This window comes from Saccopteryx leptura, chromosome 9, assembly GCF_036850995.1.
Source record: "Saccopteryx leptura isolate mSacLep1 chromosome 9, mSacLep1_pri_phased_curated, whole genome shotgun sequence".
In the NCBI taxonomy this organism is placed as follows: domain Eukaryota; kingdom Metazoa; phylum Chordata; class Mammalia; order Chiroptera; family Emballonuridae; genus Saccopteryx; species Saccopteryx leptura.
Genome location: NC_089511.1, coordinates 46,378,769 through 46,400,310, shown reverse-complemented (window position 1 = coordinate 46,400,310; position 21,542 = coordinate 46,378,769). Strand labels below are relative to the sequence as shown.

Genomic DNA, 21,542 nt, shown 5'->3' with positions numbered 1-21,542 from the left:
GGCTCCTTCGGGGAACTTGAGTTAGGGAGGATAACATAACATTTTTCCAACCCTCTGAAGTTCCCATTTTGCAATGGCATCTAGGTGCTTTTCCGGGGCACTTGTTTAGACCCCGAAATTAGTACACACAAAGGGGAATATTTAAACGTTTTCTGCAGCCACAGTCTCTGCCCGCCCCCCAACCTTCCAGGCACAGCCCAGGAAACGCGAACAAACTAGCATAGTACGTCAAAGCCAAAGGGTTTATTATAGGTACATAGAGTGTGCGCCTGCCACACCGCCCCACACACTGGGGCCCCCGCGGCTTCTCCCGGCGGTCATGGGGGCTGCCCACCACCCGGTTCCCCCACTTCCCTAGGAGATGCTCCAGCCTGAAGCATGCAGGGGGAAGCCTTCCGTCGTTCCTCCCCTCACGAAGTGGCATGTACAGCTGGAGGGAGAGGCGAGAAGACAGTTTTGAGCTTTGACGTCCCTCCCTTTTTAAAAGCCTTCGCGGATGCGGGCGGGGGAGAGGAGGAAGTCGACGTTTTGCAAAAATAAAGTCAAGAATTAACCTCATGGCTCTGAGGCGGTGGTGTGCGGGGGCTAGAGCCCCTTTACTCCCCCTTCCCAGACAGAGATCAAGGCAGCATTGGAAGTGAGGTAAAGGCGGGGAGGGGATGTCCCCTCCCCACCCCTAGCACCCTGGATGGTCCAGGGGACCTCACCAGCGCCCCTATACCCATCCCTAGGGCGGAGAGGACAGGAATGATCGCCCCTACCACCCCAGCTTCAGGATCTGGAGATCCGGGCAGGGGCCTTGGCTCAACGGGCCCCTTACCCGCTCCCCAAAGCTCAGTTATTGCATAAAAATAATGGAGCCCCAGCACCTGGGGTGGGGATGGCAAGACAGAAGGGGCCGAGATATGGCTATAGGGGCAGCAGTTCCTCCACCACTTTTTGGGGTGCAGGAAAAGTGCCCTCCTTTCCAGTGCCCATCATGGCGCGTCCAAGTGTTGGTGGAACTAGGGGCTCCGGCCCCTGCCGAAGAGAAAGTGTCTTTGTGCCCACAGTGCGGATAGGAGGGGTGGGGAGCTGTGTCAGGCCCTGGGGGTGAGAAGTCACTTCCGGCGCCCGCTGGCCCTGCGCTCCCCGGTCTCCCGCTTGGGGTTGCCCTCGTCTGTCGACGACGTGGTGGGTAGTGTCTGTCCCCAGCGGGCAATCTCAGCGTGTTCCCCCACTGAGGCAGCTACAGCCTCCAACCAGCCATTCATATCCTCCTGAAGAGAGGAAACAAGGCACAGAGTTCGTATTTGGAAGACAGGAGACAGATTACTATAGCAGACACTTATAGAACAATAATAATATCAGCAGACATTTAGAGAGCATTTACCAGGCCCTGTAAGTACTCTACATCAGTGGTCCCCAACCTTTTTTGGGCCACGGACCGGTTTAATGTCAGAAAATATTTTCACGGACTGGCCTTTAGGGTGGGACGGATAAATGTATCATGACCTAGACGCATCAAGAGTGAGTCTTAGATCGTTCAGACTTAAATATAAATAAAATGGAAATAATGTAAGTTATTTATTCTTTCTCTGTGGACCGGTACCAAATGGCCCACGGACCAGTACCGGTCCACGGCCCGGGGGTTGGGGACCACTGCTCTACATATATCAACTTATCTAATTTTCACAATAACCCTATGATGAAAAACTATTTTTATTTTCATTTTAAAGTTAAGAAGTCATGGAGAGAATAAAGACCTATTTCATAGCCTCTTGTGAGGATGAATGAAATAAAGTGTTATTTTCAACATCTCTTCAACCACCTCCATGTCTGCTCCTCCTCCCCTGATCTTTCCTCTTAGCCTTAGTTGCAAGATCCACTCTCATTCCTGTCTTTTTTCACCTACTTCCTCCTCCCCTTCCCACAAGCCTGCCCAGATCCAGCCTGTGCTCTCTCACTTGAACCTCTGCCCTGGCCACCACCTGGGCTCCACACCTCCACTCTTGTCTTCTCCAATCGACCCTACTACATACACATGGTATCCAAAGGGATCTTTCTTATGCATCACAGTAACCCTTCCTTGCTCAAAACTCTGCCTTGGCTCCCCAGTTCCCTTAGGACAAACCCAACCTCTTCTGGCTCTCAAGATCCAGCCCCTAGGAACCATTTTCCTTTAACTCTCTTCAAGCAGTTAACACTTTGCAATTCTGCACTTTAGTTCTTTGTACTTGCTGCTCCCTTTACCTGTATCATTGCTCCCCCTGCCCCCTTTTAAAAAACTAACTGCTTCCTCCTATCTTTCCCATCTCACCTCATAGGCCTAGGCAAGGAGGCTGGACTCCAGGTAGCCCTCCTGATCCTCCACTTCTCCCCTCACTCACTGCCCCCCCAGCTAGTTAAGAACTTTTTTTTAATTGATAGACTTGGGGGGGGGGTAAAACATCAATTTGTTGTTCTACTTATTTATGCATTCATTTGTTGATTCTTGTATGTGCCCTGAACAAGGATCAAACCCACAAACTTGGTGTATGAGGATGATACTTTAACCAACTTTACCCAGCCAGGGCCTAGGTTAGGAACTTCTGGCCTTCTCTGCCTATGGCCTTTCCCATTACAGCTCTGGTAACTCTGGCTTGTGCTTCCCCCAACACTCTGGGCCATGAATCAGCCAGACAGGTGGTTCCTGAGGTTCAAATAGGAAAGAGAAAGGGCCAGATCTCACCTCATCTTTAGCCTGGAGCAAAAACTCACTGCCATCCTGGGTCCTGTAGGAAGGGACACAGAACTTGAGAGATCTGGGGCAGAGGCCTAGCCCATCCTTCCACCAACCATTTTCCAGGGAAGCAGGGGATTGTCAGGAGGGAGCTGCTGGGACTTGGATCCCTCCCTCTTGCCCATTGGGGGGCTCACTGGAGTTTGAAGACGTGCTTCTTTTTCTTGTAGTCACTAGCCACCTCGCTGGTAGCCTTGTGCAGGTTGAGCAGTGGCTCCCCACTGTGTGTGCCCCCAGATGCTGGGCCTTTGGCATCCTTGTAGAAGCCCAGCTCCCCCTTGCTGAGCACGCAGTACAGACTCACCCATGACCTGGGACAATAAGACAGGGCTCAAGGCAGAGTTGAAGCACTCTGCCTGGGTACTCTTCGCCAATAGCTTTCATGAGCTGAATCTACCTGAGCATTCCTCTCTCGGGGCCTTTGCCCTATTGGGACCATATGCCATGGGTGTTCCTGAGCTGAGGGCAGGGTCTAAATCTCTCACTCAGTTTTTGCCTAGACTGGCCCTGCTGAGATTGCCCTTCTTCACCCACTGTCACACAGATTTCTAGAAGAAATGACTTAACCTGTCTCCTCTATAAGCCCTTTGCTTGGGCATGTTCCTGACACTCCTCTACCTCCCACAGAATCTCCTGAAAGAAGTGGTATTGGTGCACTGCCTGGAATGAGGAATTCATCTCCTCTTTCGGCCAAAGCCCAACCAGAGAAGAGGACATCCTCCAAGACCAAATTACACCAATGTACCACTGTTTATCCCACTTTGGCCTCAGCACAAAAAAGAAAGACTACCTGAGACCCCACAGGCAATCTCACTCTGTTCTGCCCATTTCATGTCATGAGTCTAGACCTCACTCTGCTCATCGGCCAGCGTTGCTACCCTTTTTGGCTTCATCTCTTCTCAGATTCTGTCTCCCAGTTGGACAAAAAGTGTTAAACAACCAGGAGCTGGACTCCAAGAATAAAGACATCACTATTAGGTCCCCATTTAAACACTGATATGAGGTGCCCTCAGTCCTCAGAGTTTGGGCTCCGCCCTTCTCAGATCTTCCCCCAATTTAAAACTTCGAGGGTATAACACATTGGTTAGATAGTCCTCTCCAGTTTCCACCTCGCGAGCCATTGAAACTCTCTAAATTAGACCCCACATCCACTTTGCTATTAGCTTTACTTAATTCCTGGGTTGGTTGCAAGGAGATTAGGTCGCAATTTATTCATGTCTGGAGCATTTTCTCCAGGTCCCGCTCCCATCAAAGCTTCACCGGCTCACTCATTGGTCATTCTTTAAGTCCCGCTCCGCTCCAGGCCCAGCCCACCCCATCACCGGTTGGACACTCTGACGTTTAGCTCCACCCCCTACTTTCACGCTTACCTATTCGCTTACTGGACATCCTGAGCTTGGGACCCGCCTTTAAAAGCCCCACCCACACGCTCACCGGTTGGACGACTTGCGGTTAGCGTCCAGCTCACGCTTCCGCAGCAGGAAGCCCTCGTGCTGCACCGTATGAGTGGGCGGGGGCGGAGGTGCGGGGGTGGATCCACCTTGGGCCGGGGCCGAGCGCGAGCGCCGGCTTCCCCCGCCTTCACCACCTTCTCGGGGCCGTGGCCGCCGTCGTGGCTTGGGCCGGTCCCGCGCCCGCGGCCGGTCCGGCCGAGGTGTCCGCTCAGGCGGTTCAAGCCCATTGGGCAGACGACCGGGGGGAAGCTCGCGAGGCTGAGGCAATGATGTCTGTGTGAAGGGAGCAAAGAAGAGGGGTGCTGTCCAGAGTGGGGTGTGGGTACCATCTGGGGGAACTAACAGGTCTGGGGGGCCCATCTCATCTGTCTTCGAAGGGAGTATGGGAGGACCTCAGGGCTGGAGGCCTACCTCTTAGGGGCCCCACTGATTTTGGGAATGAGTCTGCCGGGACTCCTAGGTTTGAAATACTTCTCCATCTTGGGGAGGAGGGGTCATGAAGGTGGGGTGCAGGCAGGTAGGTGTCCCAGCTGTCTCTAGGAGGAATCTAGGCTTCCTTCTCTGTGTGTAGCTGTCTATAAGGAAATTTGAGCCCCCCTCCCACTGGACTGGAGAAATAGTCCAGGGCAGATGTGTAGTGTGTGTCTGTAGAAGGGAGGAGTCTAAGGTCTGTGGCCTCATCTTTCTAAGGGAGAATTAAGGTGAGGGTCGCATCTGGGGGCCCTCTCTATTCCCTGAGATCCTCTGCACGGTTTAAATGTGGGAGATACCCAGGGCTAGGCACTGGTGTTTCTGGGACCCTGAATACAGCTCTGAGGAGTTCCCCATTCTCAACCCATCTGGAGGCTCAACTTACCACCCCAACAGGGAGACCTGGGCTTGCCTCTTTCTCCTGCAACTGCTCCACAATGTCAGCCAGGGTGGCCTTCCTGGGGGTAGGGACAGAAAGACCCAGTGGAACTAGAGTACCTTCTTTCAGGGACCAGCCTCATTGGCTGGCGCTGTCTCCACCTCTTAGCCCAAGACACCAGGCCCTTGTCCATTTCTACAGCTGCCTCTCAGCTGTTGGCCTTCTGTACCACAGGTTCTCAGGATGTGGCTGCTAAGTGGAGGATGGAAACTCTTTCCCTCTTGAGTTTTAAGCAACCCAAAGAGCAAAATGCAAATTGGTGCCTTCAAGCCTTTGAACATACTGTTGCCTTTTTTCCACCCACCCCTGAGCCCCCAAGTCCACTGGACTTCCCTTGTTCCATCCATCATCTTGGGCCATCACCACTGGTGACAAGTCTATTTCACCCACTGGACTGTGAGCCCCCTTGAAATGTATTTCATCCAAAGGCCTCTTTCTGGGAGCACAACTGATTGATCTGCACAAGACACTCTGGTCCTATCCTGTCCTTCAATGGTTAGAACCGCTGCTTGAGGGACAATGGGCAGGTCACTTACCCTCTTTCAGGCTCAGTTTACATTTCTGCAAAATGGACTCTCTCTCCCTCCTTAGGCAATTTTGAGTATGGAAGTCCTCTCCACTCTGCCTGCGTGGCTCCAGTACCTCTCCATGTCTCCCTTCCTTACTCCCTGGACACATGGGGCCTTACCCCCTGGTCAGCTCTCCTCTGGTAGGCGTCTCCTGTTCACTGGACTCCTGCCGTTCTAACCGCCGTTCGCGCCTCTCACGCCGCCGCTCCATCTGCTCGTAGCGGCCCAGGGTAAGGCTGTGTGCCGCCTCGTGCTCCACTGACTCCTGCCGCTCTGGCCGTCGCCTCCGTGCAGCCTCCTCGGATTGATCTGCTGATTCCTGCCTTTCCGACCGCCGCCTTCTGGACAGCTCCTCCCCGCGATCAGCCGACTCCTGGCGCTCTGGCCTCAGCCGGACCTGCTCGGCTGCTACGGGGATCCCGAGGGCCTCCACGGCGTCCTCTAGTGCAGTTGGTGGGGCCTTGGTCTCCAACTTCCCCGGGATCTCCGGCAGCCGGTCGATGCGCGGCTGGAGGCGCTCGGGTTTGAGCTCTTGGCGCACATACCCAACCCGGGTCTGCACCTCGGCAGACAGCGTGTCCGAGGTCCGGCGGGCCAGGGTCTCCAAGCCCCTCTCGTAGACCCCTGGCCGTAGCAGAGGTGCCGCCTTAGCTGCCAGTTCTGTGGGGTCCCCAAAGAACTTGCGCCCCAACAGAGGGGTGGGTGGCTGCTTGCTCTGTTCTGCCTTGAGTTTCTCGATCTGTGGACAGAGGGACCAGGGTCAAGTAGAAAGGCATGGTGGGGGGTGGGAGGAGGCAGTTCTGAGTTGTCTCACCACCTAGTTTATTAGATTTTTTTGTACGTGTGAAAAAGCAAGCTTGTCGAGGCCTGCGCCCATGCTTTGCTCTCTTCTAGGAACTTCATTCCCATTTTCTTTGGCAAATACCTAGTGTTCTTTTAAGAATCAGCTAAATCATCATTTTCTCCAGATGCCTTTCTGACCTTCATTGCCTCCATCCTTAAAGGCCCCCTCCTAGGACTTTAAGACTTTTGACTACAATGCTCTCCTCCTCATTCTCTAGGTCTCAGATCAGATCCCCCCAGGCCAGTTTACAGGGTTCTAGGCTCCCACAGCTCCTGTGCTTCCCCATACCAGTACTGGGTTGTCACTGTCTGGTGTCAGGTCTGATTCCCCCACCCACAGAATGGGAACCCAGTGAGGTCTGTTTCACTAACACAGCCCTGAGTGCCACGTCTGAGCATGTCTGTCTTTTCTTTTTTGGCCAGAGAGAGACAGTGATAGACAGAGACAAACCAGAAGGGAGATGAAAAGTATCAACTTACAGTTGTGTCACTTTAGTTGTCCATTGCTTCTCATATGTGCCTTGATCTGGGGGAGGGGGCTCAAGCTGAGCCAGTGACCCCTTGCTCAAGCCAGTGACCTTTGGGCTCAAGCCAGCAACCATCAGGTCAAACCAGATGAGCCTAAGCTCAAGCTGGCGACCACAGGGTTTCAAACCTGGGACCTCAGAGTCCCAGGTTGGCACTCTATCCACTGTACCACCGCTGGTCAGGTCCAGTATGTCTGTCTGTCTTATATAGAGGGGTGGGAGGCTGGGGGTGGGGGCCTGGGCAGGATCTGGGTGCTGACCGTGGTCAGGCGCCGCAGAGAGCTGAACCTTTCTTCCCAGGCTGCGGCTGCTTTGCGGAAGGCCTCATGTCGCCGGATAAGCTGCTCCACCTCGTCTACACTGCTGCCCAGCTCCCGGCTCTGCAGGAGTGGCTCTTGGGCTGTCAGCCAGGCGTCCGCCACCACCGCCTCCTGGGCAAATTGGTGTACTTCCAGCACTGAGGGGAGACACGTGGGGTAAGGGTGCTGGGACGCCTGTGGGCCCTTCATGGGGCAATGGATATCTTCTCTGGCCTTCCACACCCCCTGGCTTCCTCTGTGTCAGCCTGGACCACTCTGAGCTCTGCCTGAATGAGAAGCTGGGGCTACTTTTGAGGGCATCAGCTTCTCTAAACATCTGCCACAAGAGAGCTTCAGTGGCAAGGCAGCCCCCTCGTTCACCCTGCCAGGCCTTCATGTTTGTTACTGGAGACTCACAAGAGGTATGCAAAGCATGCTTGTGTCATTCTCTGGGCCTTTCTAAACACATTCAAGAAGGTCACTGTGCCCTTGAGCCATGTGTGTCTGGGCCCCCACTCACTCTGCTGCAGCCATTCCCAATGACGGTCCCACTTGTCCGACACCTCCTCCTTCCTGTTTCCCAGCTTGTCCAGCTGTGCCTGGATCTGAGAGTGGTGGATGGGTGGGGGAGAGGCATCAAGGGTGGCTCGCACCCCAATGGGCACAGATGGCAGAGGGGGACCCCCTGTACCCCTCCCCACCTCATCAGCCATGGCACTCTTGTTGAGCAGCAGAGAGCAGCCCAGCTCCTGGCAGGCTGTTAGCTCGGGCATCCGTGCCTCCAGCTCGGTCTTCAGGCCCTGGTGGTAGTTCATGAGCACCTCCACAGACGACACGTCCCTACAGTGAGTGGTGGCAAGGATCTGAGCCACAGGCAGCCTCCCTCAGCCCACACCCTATACACAAATCCTGAGGCCACAGTTCCACACCATCTTTGGACTCCCACCTCCTATGAATAAGTTCTGAAGGTCCAAGGTTCTCCATTGATTCAACGATCACAACTTTTTCCAGGGTGCTAAAATGGCACACTTTTGTGATTCTAAGATAGGATTTCAAGATCCAGTTTTCTAAAGCTATGTTTTTGAAGATTCCTCCAGCCAGTGATTTTAACCTTTTAAGTCTGTGCTTTTCAATACAGTAGCCACCAGTCATGGTGGCAAATGAGCACTGGAAATGTAGCTAGACAGAATTGAGATGTGTTGAAGTAGAAAGTACATACCATATTTTGAAGATTTAGTATAAAAAAGCATCAAATATCTCAATAATTTAAATACTGACTGCATGTTGAAAGTGATAATATATTGGGATTACTAGGTTAAATAAAATAAATTACTAAAGTTAATTTCACTTGCTCTTTTTACTTTTTTAATGTGGTTACAACAAAATCTTAAATTATGGATGTGGTTCACATTTGTGGCTTGCCTTGTGTAACTACTGGACAGCGCTGTTCTCACTGTCACGTGTCCAAAACAAATTCCAAATTTCTGAATGTTCTGCCAGTCAGCAAGTATAGCTTTAGAAGACTTAAAATGTCCACACTTATTTCTGAAGGTTTCACATCGTAATGGTTTCTACCTAAGACTTAGACCATCTAGAACAATGAGATTTTCCCCTGAACTTTTCTATCTCAGTAAATTCACCCATCATTTAACCATGCCTCTTTTCCCTTCAGCCCCTGAAGCTAATCTGTTAGTCAAACCTGGACATTTAAGCCCTGGCCGGTTGGCTCAGCGGTAGAGCGTCGGCCTAGCGTGCGGAGGACCCGGGTTCGATTCCCAGCCAGGGCACACAGGAGAAGTGCCCATTTGCTTCTCCACCCCTCCGCCGCACCTTCCTCTCTGTCTCTCTCTTCCCTCCCGCAGCCAAGGCTCCATTGGAGCAAAAATGGCCCGGGCGCTGGGGATGGCTCCTTGGCCTCTGCCCCAGGCGCTAGAGTGGCTCTGGTCGCAACATGGCGACGCCCAGGATGGGCAGAGCATCGCCCCCTGGTGGGCAGAGCGTCGCCCCATGGTGGGCGTGCTGGGTGGATCCCGGTCGGGCGCATGCGGGAGTCTGTCTGACTGTCTCTCCCTGTTTCCAGCTTCAGAAAAAATGCAAAAAAAAAACAAAAAAAAAAACACTGGACATTTATAATTTTAAGGCATACCTTATGAAATGATATGAGATTTGTAACTCAGCAAGGGGTGAGGGAAGGAGTGTATAGACGAAAAAAGATTGGCCAAATGTTAATGGTTGTTCAAGCCAGGTGTTCACTATACACATGTGGGTTCACTATATACTCTTATGGCTACTTTTGTGTATATTTGACATTTTTTCATAAGAAAAAGACTTTGCAAATTCCTAAAAACAATCACTCCTCTCCATCTCTACAACCACCACACTGGATCAAGCCACCATCTCTTGCCTGGTTTTTCATAGCAGCTTCCTGACTGGTCTACCTGCTTCCATCTTTGCTTTCCACACCCTATTTCTCACAAGGCACCTAGAGTAATCTTTCTCAAATGTACATCCTATCACATCACTCCCCTGCTCTAGACTCTCCCATGGCTCCCATCTCACTCTGAGAAAAGGCAAACTTCTCACCACATCCTATTGCCCCTCCAACCTCATTTCCTACCTCCTTCTACTCTCCCCCTCACTTCCTCCCATCTAGCCACAATGACTGTCCAGCTTTCCTTCAGACGTGCCTAACCACAATCTACCTCAGGGCCTTAGCACTTGCTTATCCCTCCACCTGGAAAACCCTTCTCCCCAAACTTTACCCAACTCACTATCACTTCATTCAGTCTCACACTTGACAGCCTCAGAGAGGTCTTTCCAGCTAGCACCTCATCCCCTAACTTTGCTTTATTTTTCTTCAGAGCACTTATTACTATGTGAAATAATATTAGATATTTGTTTACTTATCTGTTGCCTGTACCCACACTCAGAATGTAAGCTGGATCGGGGCACTGGCACACTGTAGGCATTCACTAAACATTCGCTGAGTAAATGAACGTAGACTCAAGGCCTCACAGCCACAGAAAAAAAATGCTATGTGAGTGCAGATGTAGTTCCTAAAACCGCTGGTGTGATCCTCTTTTTCTCATCTGCAGCTGGACACAGAGGGTCCAGCAAATGACTCACAGGGCAAAGAGTGATGGAAGGACCTAGCTCCCCATCACCATGGCTCAGGCTTCTGCCGGACACCCACACTGAATCGTTATGTAAGCAATAAGTCAATGTCTTCTAGGTTAAGCCACACAACAGCTTCACACCTCCCTGTCCCTATCCTGGCTGCAGCCCATCCCATGCCATGACACCCCCACAGAGAGGACAGTAGTGGGCAACTGGGAAGGACAGAAGGCAAGAGGATGCCCCATGTTCTGAGCCCCTAAAACCAGATCTGACAAGGCGTCGCATTTACAACAGTGCCTGGCACATAGAAATGCCGCGCAGGTATTGGCTAACGTGATTCTTATGGGAACGGGACTGCTGATGGGCTGGGGGTGGCTGCCCAGAAGCAGGTAGGAAGTCTGAGGTGGGATGAGAAGCACCTGGGCTTGTCAGCTGCCCCAATCTGCCCGGAGATGCCGTCCATCCAGGAGAGCAGGTCCCGGGCCTGGCTGTGGAATCGCAGGGCATCGGCGGTGGAGCTGACGTGCAGGCGGGCATCCTCGCAGGCTGCCAGCAGCTCCTTCCAGCCCTGCATCACCTCCTGCTCCCGGCTGGCGATGGCCTCCGCGTGCTCACCGGCATACACCGTCCGCAGCTGTGCTGCCCCCTCCTGCAGCTGCCGTACCTGAGGGGCACGCCAGGTGGAGCACCAGCCCTCCATGGGGACCAGCGCACCAGCCCTCCACGCGATCAAGACTCTGCCCCCTTCATCCCCCATCTGCTGGCTGGGTACAGAGCTTAACTTAACCATGTAAGAAGCCTGCGCCCTGGTGATCCCACAGCTGGGTTTTCCTTATCTGCTTGCCTAATACTGTTTTTTGATTTGACGACTTTCTGGCTTCCTTTAGCCCCACTACCATGTTTCTCTCACGTCTGCTGCCTGATTTTTCTTTGACTTACCTGCACTCTGACTGCTTTTAGACCTACTACCAGATTCCTTTCAGTCCATTCCTGATTTCTTTTGGCCCAAGGCTCTGTGTCTGCTGGGTCTGTCACCTCATTTTTTCAGGCCCACTTCTATCTTGTTTCAGACCAACACTGATTTCTTTCAGGAAACCTCCTTCCATCCTGATGTTTATGAAACATGCTTTCCAATTTCTTTTTCACACCCACTATCTACCAGTAGTGCCCAATTTCCTTCAGAATGGTTATTTGATTAGTATCACATCTCCTACGCAATTCCTACTGGTTCTACTGTGTGAGTTCTATGGGACCCACTGCTCATTCTGTTGATTCAATCTTACAGTGACCACATTTCTATCAGATCCACCACATCACTATAAATCTCTCCACTGATTTCTAACAGTCATCTATATGATTTATATAAAAATAATTGTCCAATTTCTGTCTTCCATTAGACCTGCAACACAATTTCCTTCATTCCCACTGCCTGAGTTCTACTAGGCCCACAGCTTCGTTTCTATCTGATTTCTCAGTTCCACCCCCCAACTTCTACCTGACCCACTGCCTGATTAGCTCCATTGGAATTTCCATTAAATCCGCCCCATCAAATTTTTTTTTCAGGGAACTCCTATTATTTCTGTCAGAGACCTGTATAATTTCTTATCAGTCCTACTACCACATTTCTCTTAACCCTCCTGCAATTCCCTTTAGATGTTTATCTAAATGTGGGTAAGATTTACTTTGCAGTTCTCTGCCCAACCTGCATTGAATGTACTGTCTCACCATGGCTGGGTGGCTAGTGAATAAAGCATTCTCTCAGCACACTGAGGTCATGGGTTCAATCCCCAGTCAGGGTACATATGAAAAGCAATCAATGAGTACACAACTAAATGAAAAAACTAAGTGGAACTACAAATTGATGCTTCCCTCTCTCTCTCTCTCCCCCTCCTCCCCTCCTTTCTGTTCTCGCTTTCGAATCAATGGGAAACATTTCCCCCCCTTTCTTTTAGGTGAGAGGAGGAAAGATAGTGAGGCAGACTCCCACATGCGCCCAACCAGGATCCACCCGGCAACCCCATCTGGGGCCAATGCTGGAGTACTGAATTATTTTTGGCAGCTGAGGCTGTAGGGTTCTGACAGAGCTATCCTCAGCGCCTGAGGCCAATTGAGTCACTGACTGCAGGAGGGGAAATGGGGAAGAGAGAGGAGAGGAGAAGCAGATGGTAGCCTCTCCAGTGTGCCCTGACGGGAATCGAACCCAGGACATCCACACACCAGGCTGATGCTCTATCTACTGAGCCACTGGCCAGGGCTGGAAAACATTTTAAGTTAAAAAAGTACTTCCTGACCAGGTGGTGCCACAGTGGATAGAGTGTTGGCCTGGGATTCTGAGGACCCAGATTCAAAACCCTGAGGTTGCTGGCTTGAGCGTGGGCTCATCAGCTTGAGTGTGGGCTCACTAGCTTGATTGTGAGATTGCTGGCTTGAGCATGGGATCACAGACATGACCCCATGGTTCCTGGCTTCAGTCCAAAGGTCACTGGCTTGAAGCCCAAGGTCGCTGGCTTGAGCAAGGAGTTGTCACTGGCTCAGCTGGAGGCCCCCCCCCCCCAACACCAGTCCAGTTATATATGAGAAAGCAGTCAATGAACAACTAGGGTGCCACAACTATCAGTTGATGCTTCTCATTTCTCTCCCTTCCTGTCTGTCTCTCTCTAAAATAAATGAATTTCTATCAGACATATGGCACTACATTTTTCTGCCGCTGTCTGATTTCTGTGCACTGTGCAATCAGTCCATTTTCTACCTACCCCATTATCTAACTTCTCCCTGTTCTGTGGTCTGTTTTCTATCTGTTCTACCGTCTAATTTTGACATGCTCTACAGTCTGATTTTTGCCTGCTCTTATGCCCACATCCCTTGCCCATTCAGCCCAGGCCCTCCCCCCCTTCCCTCCTGACTGCCAGCATCCCACCTGGGACACGAGGAGCTGCAGGTCATGCTCAAAGGCTCTCAGAGTCCGCTGCATGGAGCTGGCACTGGGTCTTGGCTCAGGCGGGGCAGTCAGGCAGGGCAGCCGCTTCCGCTTCTCCTCAATCTGTCCCTGAAGCTCCTTAGCATCACTGAAGAACTTATGCAGCTCCCGTGAGGCAGCCAGCAGCTGGGCCCGTGTACCCATGAGCTCCAGCAGCTCAGCCCAGGCCTCGTTCAGCCCATCCTTCCACTCAGCCATGGTGGCTGCTGCTGTATGGCCACACTCAATCAGCTCATCCACCATCTGGTTCACGGCTGCCAGCCGCTCCCGCCCTGCTGTTCCAGTCTCACTGGCAAACTCTGAGAATTTCTCCTGCAGCACCTGCCGCCGGGCAGTGGGGGACACAGCATGGGCAAAGGTGTACACACCGAGGGCTCTCCAGCCCACCATCTTGTGGCAGGTAAGAGTAATAATAATAATAATAATGACAATCGTAATAAAAAATAACATCTAACACAGAGCGCTTACTCTGTAGCAATAATAGTAACAACAATAATAAAATGGGATAATAACTAACACTGTGTTAGGCATTGTGTGTGCCAAGTACTGTCCTAAGTAGCTCACATTACAGTTGTCCCCCCTTATTTGCGGTTTGACTTTCCGCAGTTTCAGTTGCCTGCAGTCAACACTGGTACAAAAATATTAAGTGGAAAACCCCAGAAATAAACAATTCATAAGTTTTAAGTTGTGTGCCATTCTGAGTAGCATGATGAAATCTCATTCCATCTCATTCTGTCCTGCCTAGAATGGGAATCATCCCTTTGTCCAGCCTGTCCCCTGAGTCATTTAGTAGCCATGTACTGTACCAGGTTATCAGATTGACTTTCATGTTATCTCCATGCTTGTGTTCAAGTAAGCCTCGTTTTGCCTAACAATGGCCCCAAACCTCAAGAGTACTACTGCTGGCAATTTGGAGATGCCAAAAAGAAGTTGTATAATGCTTCCTTAAGTAAAAACATATGTATGTGTATAGGGGGAAATAGTATATGTAGGGGTTAGTACTATCCATAGTTCTAGGCATGTACTGCGATCTTGGGACGTATCCTCTATCAATAAGGGGAACTACTGTATATTAATTCATTTGGCTTACAATAGAGCCATGAGGTGAGTGTTAGTATTATCCTCATCTTACAGATCGTGAAACTCAGGCTCAGAGAACCTCAGCAGCATACACAGTAGCCACTGGTATATTATTACTACTAACCGTGACATGCTCAAAGTCCTGGCCGAGCTCAGGTGAGCCAGCCACTACCTCCTTCTCTGCAATCCAGTGCTCGAGCTCGTCCACCTGGCGGTTGAGCTGGTACAGCCAGTATTGCTGCTCCAAGCCCACTCTGCGCTCCTCGCCCAGCTCCTTGAGCGCCACATACAAGCGGTCCACCTGAGACTGCCGCCGGCTGATCTGCTCGCTGACAGGGGACAGGGAGAGGCAGAGGTGGAGCCCCTGAGATTCGAAGGTCAGAGCTGGGGCCCCCTGACACTTCCTCTCAGGGAATGGCTGTGTCTCCTCTTAACCTTCAGGCAGGGAAGTGTCCCCTGGGACTCCTCCATGCAGGACTCTGTTTTCTGCAAGTCTTGGAGTCAGTCAACCTAGTACTTATATCTCAGTACTCAGGGAAAACTCTGCTTCCATAAGCTTGATAAGCTCACTACCCCTCTTCCTGCACCTTTCTATCTACAGCCCCATGCTCCTCCCCTCTAGTGACTTGGGAGGGCACCTGACTCCCTGCTTGGGTCCATCGGCTATCTGCCTCACCACCAGTCCCAGTCTCCAGGTTTGGGTGGATGGAAGTCTAACTCTGTACCCCCTTTCAGATCTCGCCCCTGGCCCAGGCCTCACAGATATGGCTCTTACAGCCTGCCATCCAGGAGTTCTCAGGCCATGCCTACATACAGCACTACAAGCTTTCTGTCCTGCCAGGCACTGCTTAGACACTGGGCAGGAAGTGGACCCTCCACTGTCCAAAGCTCTTACTTCTCTCCTCAGTCCTAGACATGCCCCCCGCCTATTCCCTACACTCAAATCCCAGTGCTCCTGGTTCCACCCCCTCAACCAACCCTGGCCAGTGCCCCTCAATGCGGGTCCTAACCACTTGCCAAAATCCAGGGCTCCAGCACGTGACAATAAAGGCCCCTTCCCCTCAATGGCCAATTCTAGCCCTGTCCTAGTTTCCGAACAGGGAAAGCTGCAGATCTCGCAAGACCATTCCTTAAGAATGGGCCCCGCCCCCTCCTGACCCAAACCACGCCCATCCCCAGCCCCGCCCCCTGCCCTCCCACCTGTCCGGGTGCCCCATCTCCAGCAGCGCCCGACACTGGCGCGAGAGCTGCGCGATGCTTTCCTCGTAGTTCTCCACGCCCTGCTCCAGCTGCAGGTGCTTCTTGAGCAGCTGCAGGGTGCTCTGTTCGTCCTGGGGGCACACGGCGCCCGCGATGAGGCGGCAGCGGGCGGCCCCGGGCTCCAGCGACCCCAGACGCCCCCACACACCCCAGCCCAGGCGCACCTTGCCCTTGTCCTCACTCATCATGAGGAGCTCCTGCTCGCCCAGCCACGCTTCCACCTCGGCCATGTCGAAGTAGTACTGCTCCACCTGGAAGGCGGCGTCCAGCACCTGCTGCCGCCGCTCGGCCGCCTCCCGCAGTCCGGCCCAGGCGCTCTGCAGCTGCTCCTGGCCGCGGCGCACCGCCTCGGCCTCAGGGCTGCGTAGCGCAGCCAGCGCCCCCGCGCGCTCCAGCACCTCCTCCAGTCGCGGCCCGTGTGCCTGGATCTCCCGCCGCAGACCCTGGAGACAGGACGTGGGGGGTGTGCATGAGGATGGGCGTTCAGAGACCGGCAAACATCCGGACATCCGCCAACCAGTGCCCAGTCCTACGTAACTATTTGCCGTTACTCACTCGCTCACTCACTCATATCCCGTGTGGCATGTAGGATAACAGGCTTAGAGAGGAGAAGTACGTCGCCCCAAGAACGAGAATGAGTAAGGAGGTGACAGGATTTGTAAACAGGAGGCTGTCTCCAGAGACTGGGAACCAAGACACATAGTGACACAAGATCCCCCCTAATCATTGAAATAGGCCTGAGAATCATCAGGGTGTTTAAAGGGCAGTTGGGGTATGACTTATACATAGTAAAGTGCACGAATCTTAGGGGTACCCCCCTGGACCCGGATCAGAATATGGGACACTTCCATCACCCCAGAAGTTTCCCTCAACCAGCTCTGTACTTGCTGAACACCTTATTTAACCTCTCCTGTGCCTCAATTTCCTCAACTGGCAAACGGAAATAATAATAGTCATCACTTACTGAGTGCCTGCTACCCGCCAGACACTTTGCTAAATAAGGGCTTTGCATAAGGTAGCCATTCACCTAGTCTTCTCTCCAACCCCAGAAGCCAGACACCATCATTCCCATTCTACAGATGAGGAAAGTGAGACACAGAGAGGCTGAGAAACTTGCCAAAGTTACATGTCTACTGATCTCATGCTGACATCATGCTGACATCTACTCTGTGGGGATGTTGTACTAGAATTGTGCCTGGCATGCAGTAGATACTCAGTCAATATCAACAGCAATTTTTCTTTCAATCTTTTTTTTTTTTTTTTTTAGTGAGAGAGAGACAGACAGAAAGAGGGATAGGGACAGACAGATAGGAAGGGAGAAAGATAAGCATCAGTTCTTCATTGCGGCACCTTAGCTGTTCTTTGATTGCCTTCTCATACGTACATTGATGGAGGGTGGGGCGCAGACAAGCCAGTGACCCCTTGCTCAAGCCAGTGACCTTGGGCTCAAGCCAGCAACCTTTGGGCTTCAAGCCAGCGACCCTGGGGTCCTGTCCAGGATCCAACGCTCTAGTCAGCAACCCTGTGCTCATGCTGGCAAGCCCACGCTCCAACCGGCAACCTCAGGGCTTCAAAACCAGGGTCCTCAGCGTCCAAGGCCAACACTCTATCCACTGCACCATTGCCTGGTTAGGCTCAGCAGCAATTTTTCTTTTAACAGCCCCTGGATCCAACACTCTCACACCCAGCTGAGCTCCCTCACTTTTATTTATTTATTTATTTATTTATTTATTTATTTATTTACAGAGGCAGAGATAGACAGGGACAGACAGGAACGGAGAGAGATGAGAAGCATCAATCATTAGTTTCTCGTTGCACGTTGTGACTTCTTAGTTGTTCATTGATTGCTTTCTCATATGTGCCTTGACCATGGGCCTTCAGCAGACCGAGTAACCCCTTGCTGGAGCCAGCGACCTTGGGTCCAAGCTGGTGAGCTTTTTGCTCAAACCAGATGAGCCTGCGCTCAAGCTGGCGACCTTGGGGTCTTGAACCTGGATCCTTCCACATCCCAGTTTGACGCTCTATCTACTGCGCCACTGCCTGGTCAGGCAGCTCCCCCACTTTTTTTTTAGCTCCCCCACTTTTAAACATTAAGTGTACTTGGTCATTTTCCTCAACCATAAAAATGATGAGTCAGCTTTATTTGCCCCCAACATTGTCCACAGACAAGAGTAGTTTCATCAAGATGAGAAAACAAAATCTGAGAAAAACTCCAGCCTCTTAAAGAACTCCATCTAGTGCAGCATGATCACGAACCTTTCAAAATAATTTGTGTACCCACCTCCCCACCATCTTTCAGTTCCCCATTTTCCGAACTTATTAATTTTGGTTAAAAGGGGTAATGACAGACATGATCCCATGGTGGCAGGCTTGAGCCCAAGGTTGCTGGCTTGAGCGAGGGGTCACTGGCACCACTGGAACCCCCCCCCCCCCAGTGAAGGCACATATGAGAAGCAATCAATGAACAACTAAAGTGATGCAACTACAAGTTGATGCTTCTCATCTCTCCCTGTCTGTCCATCTCTACCTCGCTAAAAAAAAAAAAAAAAAAAAAAAAAAGAGGGATAATGGTAATACCTGCCAGACAGAGTTATTGTGAGGATTAAATGAAATAACTTGTTATGACTTCCTCGCAGTATTATGCTACAGTATTGTTACATAATCTTTAATCAATACATTTTTGCTATTGTTATTATTCCTCTTTCATGTGCCTTACTTTGAGCTTTTGTGAAAGAGTTGCTTTGACCAAAGAGTTCCTCTGCTAAGCAATTGGAAAACCACTGCTCTAGACCAATTCTCTACTATTTAGATATGTAGACAGATCCAGAGAGCAGAACAGAGATCTAGCAGTTTCAGGGGCTCAAATGCCCCCAACAGCACTCAGCTTAGAAGTCAGCACTCTCTCTGATCCTTTTTATTCTCACTCCTTGTGTGTGTTTCAAGCTTTTACCTGTTTGTTGTTTTTACTTTTCATGGACTAACGATCATTTCCCTTAATTCTTGTGAAGGAACTCTGACTTTCTTTTGGGGAACCTCCTTGCCTCCATCTCATCACAGGTAATTAAAATAAGGCTGACTTCACCTGCTGTTCCAAGGGTGGGCCCTTAGCTGGAACCAAGCCAGTCAGAACAGTCTAATTCCTGGGCCACCTTGATTAAATCAGGTGGGCATGTGATTCAAGTTGAGCCAATAAGAGTTATTCCTGCTGATTAGTGAGACTGCATCTTTTTTTTTTCAAATATTTTATTTGATTTTTTTTTTTTTTTTTTAGAGAGAGAGGAGTGAGAGAGAGAGACAGAGAGAGAGAGAAGGGGGAGGAGCAGGAAGCTTCGACTCCCATATGTGCCTTGACCAGGCAAGCCCAAGGTTTCGAACCGGCGACCTCAGTGTTTCAGGTCGACGCTTTATCCCACTGCGCCACCACAGGTCAGGCCGAGACTGCATCTTTTTGAAGAGAGAAATTCTCTTTAGTTTTGCTGATGGGATGTCAATTTGGTGCTCGTTTTGGCAGCACATATACTAAAGTTGAGATGTAAATTTTTTTTTTTTTTTTTTTTTTACAGTTTAGTTTTTATTTATTCTTTTTTTTTTTTTTTTTTTTTTTTTTTTTTTAGAGAGGAGAGAGAGAGGGAGAGAGAGAAACAGAGAGCGAGAAGGGGGAGGAGCTGGAAGCATCAACTCCCATATGTGCCTTGACCAGGCAAGCCCAGGGTTTCGAACCGGCGACCTCAGCATTTCCAGGTCAACGCTTTATCCACTGCGCCACCACAGGTCAGGCGAGATGTAAATTTGAATCTGGTGGAGGTCGAGGTCTTTTACCACTAGGAGAGGAGAGTTGCCCTATAACAAAACTAATGCAGGAAAAACAAAAAATGGATCTGAAACAGTGGTTTATGATGTCATGGAAGAACCTGGATGTATCGGTACCTTCTGTCTTTTCAAAGACAAGAGCGAATTAATTCCCCTTTTTGGCTTTAACCACCTGTATGTCCTAACCCACTCCCTCGCCCAGAATCTGCTCACCTGATTCTTTTTAATGTACTGCTGGACAGCTTGCAGGCCATTGCCTCGCTCCGTCTGCATGGCCAGTGGCAGCCGCTCCTGGACCCATGCCTGGAGGGGATACAGGGAGCAGGTCAAGGGGAGAATGCATCCACGGATCTCTGCATCCCAACTAAACTGTAAGCCACCCACCCGCACAGCATTCAAGGATCATCATCTGTGCTGGACATGCTCTACACACTCGAGCCAGGCTCATGCTTACCTCTGGCCTTTGCACAGGCAGATTTTGCTTCCTGGCATTCCTTTCCTACTCCCTCAGCAAGTTCATGTGTACTCTTTTTCCTTTCACTTCTCAGCTCAGACGCACCTTCCTCCAGGAAACCCTCCCTGACTTTGGACCTTGAGGAGTTGCTGCCTCTGAGCTCCCACGGCCCCTTAACCTGCCCCATCACAGTCCTAACCAACCTGGATTGTCACTATCTGGGGACAAAAATGTTTTCCCTTTAGACTCTCAGTCCTCTATGCCAAAGAGTCTATGGGCAGGTATGGGGTCTTCTTTGATCTCCCCTGTGACTCCAGCATCATTCAAGCCCAGGGCTGGAACCAGGACTTGATCAAATAAATGATCAAATTAGTGAATAAATGAATGAATGAGCAAATCAGGAAGTGAATGACTGAATGAGGAAATGAATGAATGAGTGATGAGTGAATAAATGAGTAACAAGTAAATAAATGGGTGAAGGAAGGAAAGAATGAGTCATGAATAAATGACTGAAACAGTAAATGAATGTGAAAGAAAGAATGAATTGAATGAATGAGTGCGTGAATCAGTAAATGAATAAGTGAAGGATTGAACAGCTGGGTCTCTCAGGTCTCTTAGCCAGCTCCACCCACAGCCCCGGCCCCGCCCCCAGCCTCTACCCCTCCCCCCGGGGCGTTATCTTGGTCCCACCCCAGATCCCCGCTCCGGGCCTCACCAGCTCGTCGTCGAGGTCGTGCGCCACCTGGTGCAGTTCCTTGGAAGCGAGTAGCAGGCGGCGGCGCTCCTGCAGCGGCTCCAGCAAGCGCACCAGGCGCTCGCCCACGGCGTTCTGCCGCTCCCCGACCAACTCCTTGCTTGCGGGCTCCAGCGGTAGCGCCGCCGTCTGTGCCTGCAACTCGCCCACCTCGCGGTACCACTCCTCCACTTGTGACTCCATCGACTGTGGAAAGAGGGGCAGGCTCCGTGGGCTCCAGTATCTCTGTGGTGACAGCAAACCCCTCACCGCGGCCCACCATTCCACTCTCCCCTTGCACAATTCCCTCTACAGCGCTGCCCTCACCTCTTTGATTCGGCAACACTCTCAGTTCCTGCCTCAGGGCCTTTGCCTGTGCTATTCCCTCTGCCAAGAATGAGCTTCCTTGTCAATTAGAATTCATCTTAGATATTACCTTCCCAAAGAGGCTTACCTGACCCCTGGACTAAAGTGGTCCATTAATTTTTTAGTTCTCAGAAAAACCTTTCACAGTTGGTGGTATCCCTGTTTTACAGAGGAGGAAACTGACGCCTCGAGAAGTTAGGTAATTCGTCTAAAGAGACAACCTTTCCAAACAGCAAAAATAAATACAAAGCTATAGTGATTTAAATGGTTGATATAGGGATAGGCACAAAGTGCAAAAGCAGACCCAAACACACAGGAGATTAATATATTTTATAGATGCCATTTCAAATCTCCAAGGAAAACATGGATTATTCAACGAATG

At 51.0% G+C, this 21,542-nt stretch overlaps 1 protein-coding gene across 3 annotated transcripts in view; it reads right to left on the bottom strand.

Annotated features, from left to right (window-relative positions):
- Positions 1-223: 223 nt before the first annotated feature.
- Positions 224-21,542, bottom strand: part of SPTBN4 (spectrin beta, non-erythrocytic 4) — a 95,461-nt gene continuing 74,142 nt past the window's right edge. For all 3 annotated transcript variants that reach the window (XM_066350017.1, XM_066350018.1, XM_066350019.1), the window contains 16 exons: positions 20,777-21,001; positions 19,821-19,910; positions 15,962-16,240; positions 15,738-15,868; positions 14,662-14,866; positions 13,398-13,778; positions 10,900-11,144; positions 8,065-8,203; positions 7,884-7,968; positions 7,325-7,521; positions 5,814-6,433; positions 5,072-5,144; positions 4,196-4,488; positions 2,899-3,072; positions 2,711-2,753; positions 224-1,259 (listed from right to left, as the gene is read on the bottom strand). In XM_066350017.1, coding sequence (XP_066206114.1) covers positions 1,101-1,259; positions 2,711-2,753; positions 2,899-3,072; positions 4,196-4,488; positions 5,072-5,144; positions 5,814-6,433; positions 7,325-7,521; positions 7,884-7,968; positions 8,065-8,203; positions 10,900-11,144; positions 13,398-13,778; positions 14,662-14,866; positions 15,738-15,868; positions 15,962-16,240; positions 19,821-19,910; positions 20,777-21,001 — 3,339 coding nt within the window. In that variant the 3' untranslated portion in view covers positions 224-1,100. The remainder of the gene's footprint in view (positions 1,260-2,710; positions 2,754-2,898; positions 3,073-4,195; positions 4,489-5,071; positions 5,145-5,813; positions 6,434-7,324; positions 7,522-7,883; positions 7,969-8,064; positions 8,204-10,899; positions 11,145-13,397; positions 13,779-14,661; positions 14,867-15,737; positions 15,869-15,961; positions 16,241-19,820; positions 19,911-20,776; positions 21,002-21,542) is intronic.